The following is a 12,218-nucleotide window of genomic DNA, read 5'->3' as shown; positions in this document are numbered from 1 at the left end:
ACACACACAAGCAAGCATCATTCTAAAAGTCAATAGACACGAGGAGTGTTACAGAATTCCCACATGCACACCTTGTTCCACGTCATGTTCACGCTCCTCAAGCCTTCTGAAAGCTCGTCTCTTTGGCGCAAACTCAGATTTTTATCTGAGAGCACTTCCCGTTCTGCTCTGTTCAGCCATTTGAGGTTTTCAGCTTGAACGTCCATCTCTTGGGCCAAGTCCTGAAAGCATCGTCAGAAGACAGGAGGTTAGAAGGTCCTAAGGGAAGGTTACAGAAGGATACTAAGAACGTTCTTGGGAAACTCTTCCTATACATTTTGGGTTCAGGATTCTTCTATCGAAAGCAAGCTTGCTGAAAGTGTTGACACACTCTCACCACCAGGACACAAACAGAGAATCATGCCGGTTCGTGTATATGTGTGTACAAACACATACTTTTATTATTATTTCTAATTAGATGTATTGCTGGAAGGCAGGTATGAACATGGAATGCAGAGACTGAACGAAGGTATCAGATTCCTTGAAGCTAGCGCTACAGGCAATTGCAAGCAACCTGCCCGACCTGGGTGCTGGGAATCGAACTCAGGTCCTCTGCAAGAGCAGTTAGTGCTCTGACCTGCTGGGCCATCCCTCCAGGCCCATCACATGTCTTCTTGTTTTCATTCATTTGCTGTCCATGCTCACCAGAATAATAATATATTACACTGTTAAGGTTCATTTCCGATCGCCACCTTTCCATCTTCATGTTGTTCTATCCTTTGTAAATCTTTCAAATATTTTACAAACAGGACATTTAAAGAAAATTATTGGCTCTCTAGGTAAAGTAGAAATATTGGGTATTCTCATACATCAAGGGAAAAAATTAATAAACGTTTGCCCCATATTTCCCATCATTTCTAACTTTCTTTTGCAACTTGGACCATACTTCTCTATGAGCCAAACTTCGCAAAACAGGTAACTACCTTTTAAATATAGATTTATATGCGTGTGTATATATTTTCTCATTCAAACACGATCTTTTGATGTTGGTATTTTAAGTGTGTCTGTGTGCGCATGCGCACGTGCCCAAGCGAGTATGTTAGTATTAAGTGTATTCGTGTGCACACGCTCGCGTGCATATGGACATACATGTGGAGGCCAGAGGGTGAGTTTTGCAAGTCAGTTCTCTTCTCCCACCTTACTTAAGTGGGGTTTCTCTTGTACTGAGTCCTCCAGGCTAGCTGGCCCTTATGCTTCTGAATAATTCTCTTGTCTCTACCTAGCATCTGGCTGTAGGAATGCCATACTACAGAGGCAGACTATCACATCCAGATTTATTACAAGGGTAAAGGATTGAATGAAGTCATCAGACTATCGAGGTGAATGTCTTATCTGATGAATCATCTTGCCGGTTCCATGATTTCCTCCGGAACATAGATTCTGCTCACTGTTCTACTGTTAACGTCTCGATTCTGCACACAAACTACAAATGCTTGTGGGCATGAGTATGCACAGAGTTGGTATTGTGACATCTATCCATCGTCACATATTTTTATACAGTGTGTGTGCATGCATGTGCACATGTGCAGGTGTGCAACTGCTACAAATTCCCATTGCCTACGAAAACGAAAAAGATCTGATTGCTGGGGGATTCCACTAAGCCTGCTTCAAGCTGAGATGAGTTAACGGCACAACACAGAATTTTCCTGTAAAAGTCACTGCAATAAATAGCAAGTAGCAATTTCCTTCTAAACCTAAAAGTTAAAAACTATACTTTGTAGCTGTATTGTATTCTAAGTTACTAACTCTTTGAACCTAATAGTAAGGCCATGGTGAGGTGTCTTCTGCTTGATCTCTGCATAAACAAAATGATGGCTGCTTGTTTTAAAAAAAAAAAAATCTTTCACCACACTTTCCATAAAGGACAAAGCTTCATTTCCCTTTCCGCTTCAGCCACAGCTATCATATTCCTAAGGGGGAAAAAGCATCAGAAGCCTCTGGAAATCCTTACTGTTAATTCCTGTGGATTCTCCTCTGGGTCCATGGAGAAGCTCCTCTGCACAGAGTTCTCCACCCTTGTCAGCCAGCAGAGAAGCTCATCCAGCCTTCTCCTGTATCCAGCCACTTGCTTACTTTCTCCTTTTAGCCTACGAGAAAACGGCATGGAAAATGCTGACAGAAATCACTAAGCAGAACAGTATGCATTTGTTTTGGAAATCCAGACCCCCCATAAAACAAACAGATAAAGTAATTACATTAAATGTTTTAAATTAATATTAATTGCCATGCATACCGACTATCATACTAAAGGCTATATATAAGACTAAAGCATCTTTTTTCCTTAATTAAATTCAGACACACTGGAAAAAGAAAATCTTATCTTGTCATCTGAAAAAAATTAAATGGCAAGCTAATAAGAAATTTTTAAGCCAGCTCTTATTGTATAATAAAGTATTACTTAAGGAAAAATGAAAATGTCCCTGTATAAAATAATAAGGAAAAAATTCATAATTTTCTCTGATTCTCCATGGAGACAGAAAAACATCCTTTTATATTTTATTCGCCGACGGCAGCAAGTATTACTCCGATCCACCCATATGACAGCAAAAATATGAATGAGGAGAAGAACTGAGCATTGAAATCTTCTACAAGTATAAGACAAAGACACATATATATGCTTGGTGGGTTCACTAATAGAAATACAAACTATGCGTTACGAAAAGGAGATCAAGGGAAAACACAGCCCGAGTCTTAAAGGGGCCAGGGAAGCAGTGAGCGGAATAGGGAACCAGAACTCTGACTTCCTAATTAGTTCTTTTCAATGGTGTAAGAATAACATCCAGGAACACCAGCCATCTGTCAGAAGACGCAAGGACGATCAGAACCCATGTGACAAATAAGACTGTTGATTTAAAAAAGAAAAGAGTTTGAAGGCTGTCTGGAGCGTAGTGGCGTCATTATTTTTAAAGCTACTACAGTCGGACGCTGATTCCAAACTGCATGCAGCCCCTTAACAAATGACAGTGTGCCATCCCTAGCAGGAATTCATGTCTATGCTACCTTTTGTATTTTTAACCATAAAAACCATAAAATAATGATACAGTAGGTATAACAGAATTTTAGTTACTAAGTATCTAACAGTCATATTGGAAAAGTATAATATTTAGTACTATTGAAATACTTTCAAAACAATAAAAATTCCTTAAAAATTAACTTAGTTTTATTAAAAAGGAGGAATGCAGCTTTAAAAAAAAGGAGAAGCACTTAAAGATGATGGTTGAAGTTATAATAAAATGAGTTTTTAGCCGGGCGATGGTGGAGCACGCCTTTAGTCCCAGCACTCGGGAGGCAGAGGCAGGCGGATCTCTGTGAGTTCGAGACCAGCCTGGTCTACAGAGCTAGTTCCAGGACAGGCTCCAAAGCCACAGAGAAACCCTGTCTCAAAAAAAATAAAAAAATAAAAATAAACAAATAAAATAAAATGAGTTTTAAAATATTTCATCTAACAACCTTGGAGATACCCAAAATACTTTGTTCCGGCAATATTAAAAATTAAATTTCCAGTGTTTCATAACTAATTTATGAATTAGTTGAAATTAGTTCATTGAAAACATGACTAATTTCATGTTTTCAAACTAGTATTATAAAAGAAACTAATATTGTCAAGCAATTTCAATAAGACAGATTTGAGTCACCTAAGACTTTCATCTGAAAACTAGCTAAATAGAATGTACCCTTTATTGTCCCCATGGATAGAAACACATTATAAATTCCTGGCCAAACACTGGACAGGAATTGATTATTTAGGAATAGCACCATAAACTGTAAAACTGTGTGACTATTGACCTACAGGCACTCAATACAAAAACAAACTGATCAATGTGGTTATGCTCAATGATGCTGACCTCTTGGAGATCCAAGGTGGCCCCAAGACAAATAGATTACAGAACAAGAGTGAAGTTTACCATGAATTCATGAAAACAAATACTGCTTAAGTGAAAATATCAGAAGCTAAGAAAGGGATGTATTGTTCACTGCACTTCCAAAAACTAAGTAAAATTATGTGTCAAAGTTATCTTGTTACTTTGGGGAGGAATGACTACCAGACTCCACAGATAGCCATCTGAAAATCGTGGGGGAATTTCTGCGGCTGCTGTTCCTATCCCAGCAGCGGCAGGAACCAGCACAGCACCTAAGTTCAGAAGCATTTCCTCTTCCTCTGCACATCTCTCCTGTGCCATGGCTGTGGTAATCACACCTCCCATGTCTCCTGGTTAGCACAGTGTAGCTCTGACATCCCCCAAAGGCCCGTAAGGCTATCGGGCAATGGTGGAAATTTAACAAAACCTGGTGAGCTGGTAGGAAGTCTTCAGTTCATGGAGGCTGTCACCTTGAAGGAGAATCTGTCTTAGGAGCCTCATTTTCTTTTTACCTCTTCTGTTTCCTGGCTATGAAGCAGTCATCTGCTCTAGCAGGCACCCTTGCCATGATGTCTCACCATGAGGCCAAAGCAATTGGGCTAAACACTCACAGACTGACACCTGCAAAACTGTGACCCCAAACCAAGCCTCTCTCCTCATAAGATAACTCATCTCAGTTGAGCACAACTGCAGCAGAAAGCTGACTACCACAAAGACTCACCCTAGAAAGAATTTATGGGAAACTGTTACAAATGTCTCGAAATTCAGCTTCAGCATCCCTCTTCATCAATGCCAAATTCCACCGCCCATCGCTCCTGTCTCTGTGGCTTTAATCACACTGTCTTTCCCCTTTAAACTTGATCTGAGTTCTTTGTGATACTTAAATCCCCAGTGCTAAACATAAAGCTCAGAGAATGTTGATGAAATTGATTAAATTAATTGACCATTAGCAATAAATATACAGAAAGAACACACCAAGAGAATGAGTTTAAGAGAAACTATTCTAAGAAATGGATATTTTAAGTGTTCACCATGAAAATTTAAGACAAATATTTTTCAAATACTGTCTCATTTAGTCCTCGTAAAACTGCCTGACGTCATAGCTCTCCTTTGTAGAGGGGAGACAGTGATTGGAAGCGATGTGGTGGCCGGCACGGCACAGGTAACTCTAAGGGTGCATGCAATAGTGATATAATCCAGCTGTGCAGCCAACAGCTCTCTTACTGGACTTTAGGCCCACTCAGCAAAATTGTACTGGAAACCTGGCCAACTACCAAAAGCTGGTGAGTTATGGACCTGGACATTAACTTACAGTTGTCACTTAGCTAAGCCAGCATCATTCAGTATTTATACTTACTCCCCTAGATAAGTGTAATTCTCATCCCTCATCAAAGAAACCTCTTTGCAACAGAAAGTGAGCATTCCAACATGTCACATGGGTACCAGAGATCTGAACTAGGCTCCATGCTTGCATGGCCAGCATTTTATTGACTGAGCCATCACCCCAGTCCCAAAGAAAGTTTTATACATATGACATCTGAACAGAAGAATGAGCTTTTCTAGACAACCTAAAAACAACCACAAAGAACATGGACAGCAGAAGTTTAAATGTCACCAGTACTTATATCATGGTATTATATCAGATAGCATGTATTTTATATGAAAATTTCCCCCCTCTCCTCAACTGCTCAGAACTGAATTATCACCTGAGCTGCCGATCCTTCACCTCAGCTACAAGGCTGCTCCAGCGCTGGTTCAAAACCGCCAGTTTATCCTTCAGGAAAGTTGCATCTGAGGGGCGGAGTCTGTGCACAATGGCCTCCCCAGTTTGGTTTACAGCCACAACATTGGGCTGGTGGCTGCTGATGCCCTCTTCCAGTTCCTATGACAGATTACACACTATCAATTTCCTCCACTTAATCAAATTTTCCAGATACCTTACATGCACCCCATAGTGCAGCAAAAATTTAAGAGCTTCAGAAACAAATCCCTGGGAGGGCTTTTTATGTTTGTGACAACGCGATTTCGAACAAGTTAATTACATTTCCAGGGACATGTGGAAGTGAAAGGTATCTGAAAATTGAAACTATCTTTATGAATGTCATCAGGCAAAATATACTGACACAGGACACCTTAATAACAAGAAAGAAATATCATCTGTTTACGTCCAAACAGGAGCATCAATCACATTTGATTTAAGTGAACTGCCTATCATCTTACACATAAGTATGTAAAAGAACCTTGTAACACACACACATGCACTTACATATACATGTGCACAAATGTATGTGCACAAATACAACTTTTATGTGCAGCCATCTATAAACAATCCTCAATGTGCACTTTATTGAGATGTTAGATGTTGCCTCAGGCTGCAAAAGCTTTAAAGACACAGATTAAAAGACTACTTTAAAGTCAAGTCTAAATACTTATCTGTCACTCCAATTTTCAAGAAAAATGCATACCCTGTTGACAAGCAGGGGCGAGAGGCACTGCTTTGACTCCCCATGAACTGTTCACAGAAGATACATTTTGAAAATGTAGTGAAGCAAGAAACACCTTTGGCAATGGAAGACTGACCGGGTGCTTGTTCCATTACTCTCTTTAGTGACCTAGTGTTGGGAGAGCTGACTTTGATGTTGTGCTATCTATTCACAAGGCTGAGTCCCCAAGAGGCTTGCCCTGTCCATCGAGGATGGCGTACTTTCATAAACAATTATCAATGACATGTATGAACACAAATGGGATGCCTATGTGTTGAAGGGCAGAAAGCCCAGGTGAGTATGCGTCGAGCTTTCTAAATTGTATGGTGGTCAAAGCTCTTGGAATTTCAAAACTGCAAACTAGGAGTAGAACCAAAAACTGACAGTGATTAAAAACTACAGTGATGTATGCACATGTGGAAAAAAAAACAATAGATTTGTTTCCAACTTCTGTAACATATCTTAGCAACCACATCGAAACAAGCATCCAACCTTCCCATACACAGGTTGTGTCCCTCCTGACACAGGAAGCACTCACCAGCTGGTGTGTCCTGGCTTTCTCCAGGTCCAGGCTACCATCTGGAGCACAGGTATCTACCAGGAGGTCTTCAGCTTCAGATATCCACTGTGTGAGGTCCTCCAGGTCATGGTGGAACTGCCTCCATTCCTCCACAGTCCTGGTTAAAGAACTGGAGCACAAGAAACAGAATCAGAGGAGCTTCCCAGCTTTGCAGAACTACCTGGAAACAGGTTTTCTTTAATAATCATAACAATAATCAATAATAATAATGTCAGTCAATACCAACTCATTTAAAGTTTAAATTGAGTGAAATCACAGCTTCTGGTTCTACAAAACATTTCAAGGTAGGCTGCATTTACTAATTACCTTTTGAGCCTCATGCCAAATGCAAAACAGTGTGCAAATTCCATCGCCATTTCTCTGCCTCCTCTCTGCACACTATCTCTGCTTTTTAAAAAGATTTTTGCCTTCTCTGACTTACAAAGCCACTTTTGATTAATTGTAGGCATTTTAATCTACCCAAATTTGTACCCTTACCATTTAAGTACCATGAAACATAAAAACATTACTAATTATTCTATCCTCCTAAAAAGTATGTGGTTTTACTACTGATTGAAGGCTTCATTTAAAGTTAGAACAAACCCAAATGAAAGAATAATTATTCCAGAACATTTAAGAGAAATTTTACTAAGTTAGATAAAGAAATTTATAATTTAAAAATGAAAATAAGTTACTTAACTAAAATTGATGGCATAATAAAGCATAAGAAGCAGAACTAAATTAATATAAAATAACATAATTATAATTTATGACAATATTACCAACAAACAATAAGTGCAATAAAAAGTTCTTAGGGAAAAAATTGGTCATTTGTTTAAGAAAAATGAGCCAATACAGAGCCAGTCAGTGTTTAATATAGACAAAAAGTTGTCCAAGAACATTGGGTGGTGGTGGTGTACGCCTTTAATTTCAGCACTTGGGAGGCAGAGGCAGGTGGAGCTCTGCAAATTCGAGGCTAGTCTTATCTACAGAATGAGCTCCGGGGCAGGGAAGCCTTGTCTCAAAACACACACACACACACACACACACACACACACACACACAGAGAGAGAGAGAGAGAGAGAGAGAGAGAGAGAGAGAGAGAGAGAGAGAGAGATGTCCAAGGATCATTTGAGGTGTATGGACAGTACTCAGGATACTAAAGTTGGGGAATACAGCTACTGAGCTAGACCATACCACATAATGCATTCCAAAATCTAATTCTGATGGCTCATTAAATGGAAATTTCAAATCAAGCAACTAAGATTGTTTTCAAAACACATGTTTGCTTACCCACCTACGAAAAATGTAAGGAAAGGATACATTTTTTAAAAGGTTAATTTTATGCAATCACAAAAGAAAAAAACTATCAGATATAATTTTACAAAACTAAACTTGTTGTATGTCAAAAGGCACACTGGAGTTTAAGTGGCATATAAAAGACTGCAAGTAGTCCCAAAATAAACAAAAAACATACATAATATCTTTAAGAAAGCAAAACATTCTGAAACAATAAGTAGCAATCCCTTGGATTAAAAGATGAGCCACGCTGCTGTATAGAATCTTCAAATCTCACTAACAACGAAGAGAAAATAAGACAGCAATGCAACCCATCACTATAATGCTGGTGAAATAGTCTTGTCAAAGTTAGCCAGAGTTCTAAAGGAAGGGCATGTTCATAAATATGACCGGCAGGACACAGTAGCCAACTTCATGTCATAATAGAGAAAGAGTTTCAACATCTTTTCATTTTTTAACTGTCTTTATCTAGTAACTAATGTGGTATGTCCTTCTGTATATGTGTTGCTTTTATTGGTTAACAAATAAAGCTGTTTTAGCCAATGGCTTAGCCAAGTAAAGCCAGGTGGGAAATCTGAATAGAGATGCAGAGATAGAGTAGGCAGAGTCAAGTAGATGCCAGTCAGCCTCCAAGGAAAGTATACATATACAAAATGAGGTAACGCCATGACCACGTGGCAATACATAGACTAATAGAAATGGCTTAACTTAAGATGTAAGAGCTATCTAGAAATACACCTGAGCCATTGAACAAAGAGTGTTGTAATTAATACAGTTTCTATGTGACTAAATGGGTCCAGGCAGCCAGAGAGCAAAAGTGCAGTCTCCCTTTACAAAGAACCAAGTGTTATGATTTAAATGTGAAATGTGGCCCATAGGCCCATGTGCTTGAATACATGATCACCGGCTGGTGGTACAGTTTGGGATGTGTAGAACTGTAAGAAACCAGAGCCTCACAGAGGAAGTGCATACCTCTTAGGAGGCTTGGAGGTTTTATTCTACCCCACTTCCTCTTCTCTCTTCACTTCCTGATTGCTGATGTAATGGGACTCCTCCTACAGCCATGGCTAGTCAATCATGCAAACTGAATCCCCTGAATCCATAAGCGAGAACAACCTTCCTTCTCTAAGTTGCTTTGATTAGGTATTTGTATCAGCAATGAGCAAAGTAACTACTACTATTCCAGGTCTAACAAAAAATACGTATAAGGATGAGCATAAGCATGCTCCCTAACTATACAAAGAGGCCGTTTTTAAAATCTACATAGCAACAAAGCTGAGTTCTATTCTTCAATGATTGAACAGCCACATGAATTGTAGAGCTAAAATATTCTGACAATATGATCCCTTGTTTTTGTATCTGAATATTTCCAGTGGATTGCTCTGTGATAACCTCCCTGTTGCACAGTGCTTTTCATCGGGCTATCTCACGCTAATCCAAAAAGAAATCTTGCCCATTTCTCTTTTACCCTATTCACAAGCCCCTGTGCAAAGGCTACTAAGAGAAAAGCTCCAAAATATTCTATTAGGCAGAAGACTTTAAGGAGCAAAAAAAGAAAGAAAGAAAACTTGGTGCGATATATTGATTCCAATTATCTGAAGCTGGTGAATATGAATTCCAATTATCTGAAGCTGCCTCTGCTCCTCATTCACGTTAATCATGGCATCCAGGAGAAAGAAACATTAATAAAATCCCTTTTAATAAAAGAGAGAGACTTTCCTTATGCTAAAACTAAAGGTACTCTCCCACACTACCAAGATATTATGTTCTAAATGGTTGTGGCCTGTGGTCACATTTCTCTTTAAGGATGGAGCTCATCTCTATTTATAAAGCAGGTCATATTAGAAAAGATGTAGAAAGTGGTTTTCATGATCCTGACGTACACACACATGGACACTTTCAGTGACCGAGGAACTGGCCATTACATTACGTAAACATCCATTTGACTCACACCCACCCTTTCTGATCGCTGTACATCCTATTCACTCTGTCCCATTTCGCATTCAGTTGACTGAGCATGTCCCTGATCTGAATGGCTTCAGGACCAGACGCTTCAAGGATGACATCCGGCTGTTTCTCGTGAACAACTGCAATCTGCTCTCCAAGTTTGTCCAGCTGATCTTTGATATCCTGCAAATATTTCATCATATAAAAACAGAAATCAGTAAAGTAACAAAAAAAAACAGAATAACAGATAAAGGTTTGCACATAAAGTATTCATTTAAGATAACAGTGAAGCTAATTACTGTTGCATGTGCAAACTGAGGAATTTTCTATGTAAAAATCTATATTAGCGAAATGTGAGGAATACCATCACACTAGTGGATGGGGAAGCACCCTCCCTGACATTCTAACTGGCTTGTGGACAGGATGTAGGAAAGGCTTTAAGAACATTAGATGAAGGTAAGGAAAGGCTTAGATCTGGAATTAGAGTTTTAAATGCCTAATCACAGTAGCTTAAATGAGAAAATGAGTTATCAAATCCATCACATATGCCAGTTCCTTCAGAGATTTTATTATGATTTTATACAGAAGTGCAATCAACTATATGGAAAAGAAACTTTCAAAGGACTGAAAACTTGAGCTCGCAATCAATAATGCAATTCCACACCCGGGCAACTAGCCAATCTTAAATCAATATGGATGACCTGACATCATTTGACACAAGTGACTATCAACTTTATATCTGATTAAAATAAGGTCTCTGTTGTTGCAAATAACTGTGCGTACAGAAAAATCCAAGCACACATTTTTTTAATTGAAAAAAAAATTGTTATATCCTTCCAGTGAACACAGTAAAGCTTCACTATTTACACATAGTATCACTGACTTGGAACAATCAAGGATTTTGATCATCTTAAGTAAGTAAAATAGCATCTGAGCATGGTGGTTCGTGCCTGGAACCCCAGCTCCCAACAGGCAAAGGGAGAGGGATGTGAACATCAAATTAGCCTGGGCTATCCAAGGAGGCCCTGCCTTTAATAAACCAAAAGGGGAGGGAAAAGGGGAAAAAGGGGAGGGAAGAAGGGGAGGGAGGACCAAAGGATGGAGGGAATCCTTACATTGTATCTATCAACCATGGCTACTACCTTTCAGCACTTAGATTTTTACCTTCAGAGAGTCTTCTTGGAAAGAGAGGTCTTCGCAGACAGTGGTGTTCAGCTCAGGAATATTGAGCGATAATTCAATGTCATCCATAGTGAGTAAAATTTTATTAATTTCAACTAGATAATCCGCAGGGAGGGCCGATGACGCAATTTCAGAAGAAAGTGGAATCGTTTTCCTCTGCTGGATAGAGATTGTCTGTTTAAAAAAAAAAAAATCAAAGAAATAATGCAGGCATCTTAAAACCTCCCCAGAAAAGTAACAGCAAACTAGGGAGAAAAAAAATTACAGGACTGTTTATGGAAGCATTCTAGAAATCCAACCAAAATTTCAAGAACCGTAGATAAGATAAATGTGATCAAAACACATTGTATACGTGCATAAAAGTATAGCAAAACCACTATCATATAAAATTAATAAATGCTAATGGAAACAATAGTATCAAATGCATTTTTTTCTATTTTAACCGTTGCTGCTATAGAAGCTCAACAAACTCTATTTCCCCTTCCATCTGCAGTTTGTTGCCATACCCCATAGCTAAACTAACGTCTTTATCTATGAGCCCTGGCATCTACGTGGTTTCTCCAGCAAACAGGAAGCACAACTGCTTCTCTGAGCTGTGAGGAAAACACAAATAAGTTGTCCATTGTCAACTATAGGAAATAAACCATCTTAAGATCGCTTTTTACATTATCCTGCCACAATATCACAATTAGATTAAACACAAATAAGTTGTACATTGTCAACTATAGGAAATAAACCATCTTAAGATCGCTTTTTACATTATCCTGCCACAATATCACAATTAGACTAAATACTTTGTAGGCCACACTGCTCAAAACTGAAGCTAAACACGTTTCCAAGCATACTCAA

General features: G+C 38.9%; 1 protein-coding gene across 4 annotated transcripts in view; it reads right to left on the bottom strand.

Annotated features, from left to right (window-relative positions):
• The window catches only part of Utrn (utrophin), a 521,838-nt gene that overhangs the window by 287,893 nt on the left and 221,727 nt on the right, over positions 1–12,218 (bottom strand). For all 4 annotated transcript variants that reach the window (XM_013351419.2, XM_026786362.1, XM_026786363.1 and 1 more), the window contains 6 exons: positions 11,352–11,543; positions 10,198–10,370; positions 6,921–7,071; positions 5,606–5,781; positions 1,991–2,126; positions 72–221 (listed from right to left, as the gene is read on the bottom strand). In XM_013351419.2, coding sequence (XP_013206873.1) covers positions 72–221; positions 1,991–2,126; positions 5,606–5,781; positions 6,921–7,071; positions 10,198–10,370; positions 11,352–11,543 — 978 coding nt within the window. The remainder of the gene's footprint in view (positions 1–71; positions 222–1,990; positions 2,127–5,605; positions 5,782–6,920; positions 7,072–10,197; positions 10,371–11,351; positions 11,544–12,218) is intronic.

Source organism: Microtus ochrogaster, linkage group LG4 (assembly GCF_000317375.1).
Source record: "Microtus ochrogaster isolate Prairie Vole_2 linkage group LG4, MicOch1.0, whole genome shotgun sequence".
Taxonomy (NCBI): domain Eukaryota; kingdom Metazoa; phylum Chordata; class Mammalia; order Rodentia; family Cricetidae; genus Microtus; species Microtus ochrogaster.
Note: the sequence above shows the minus strand (reverse complement) of the source record. Positions and strands in the feature narration are given on the sequence as shown.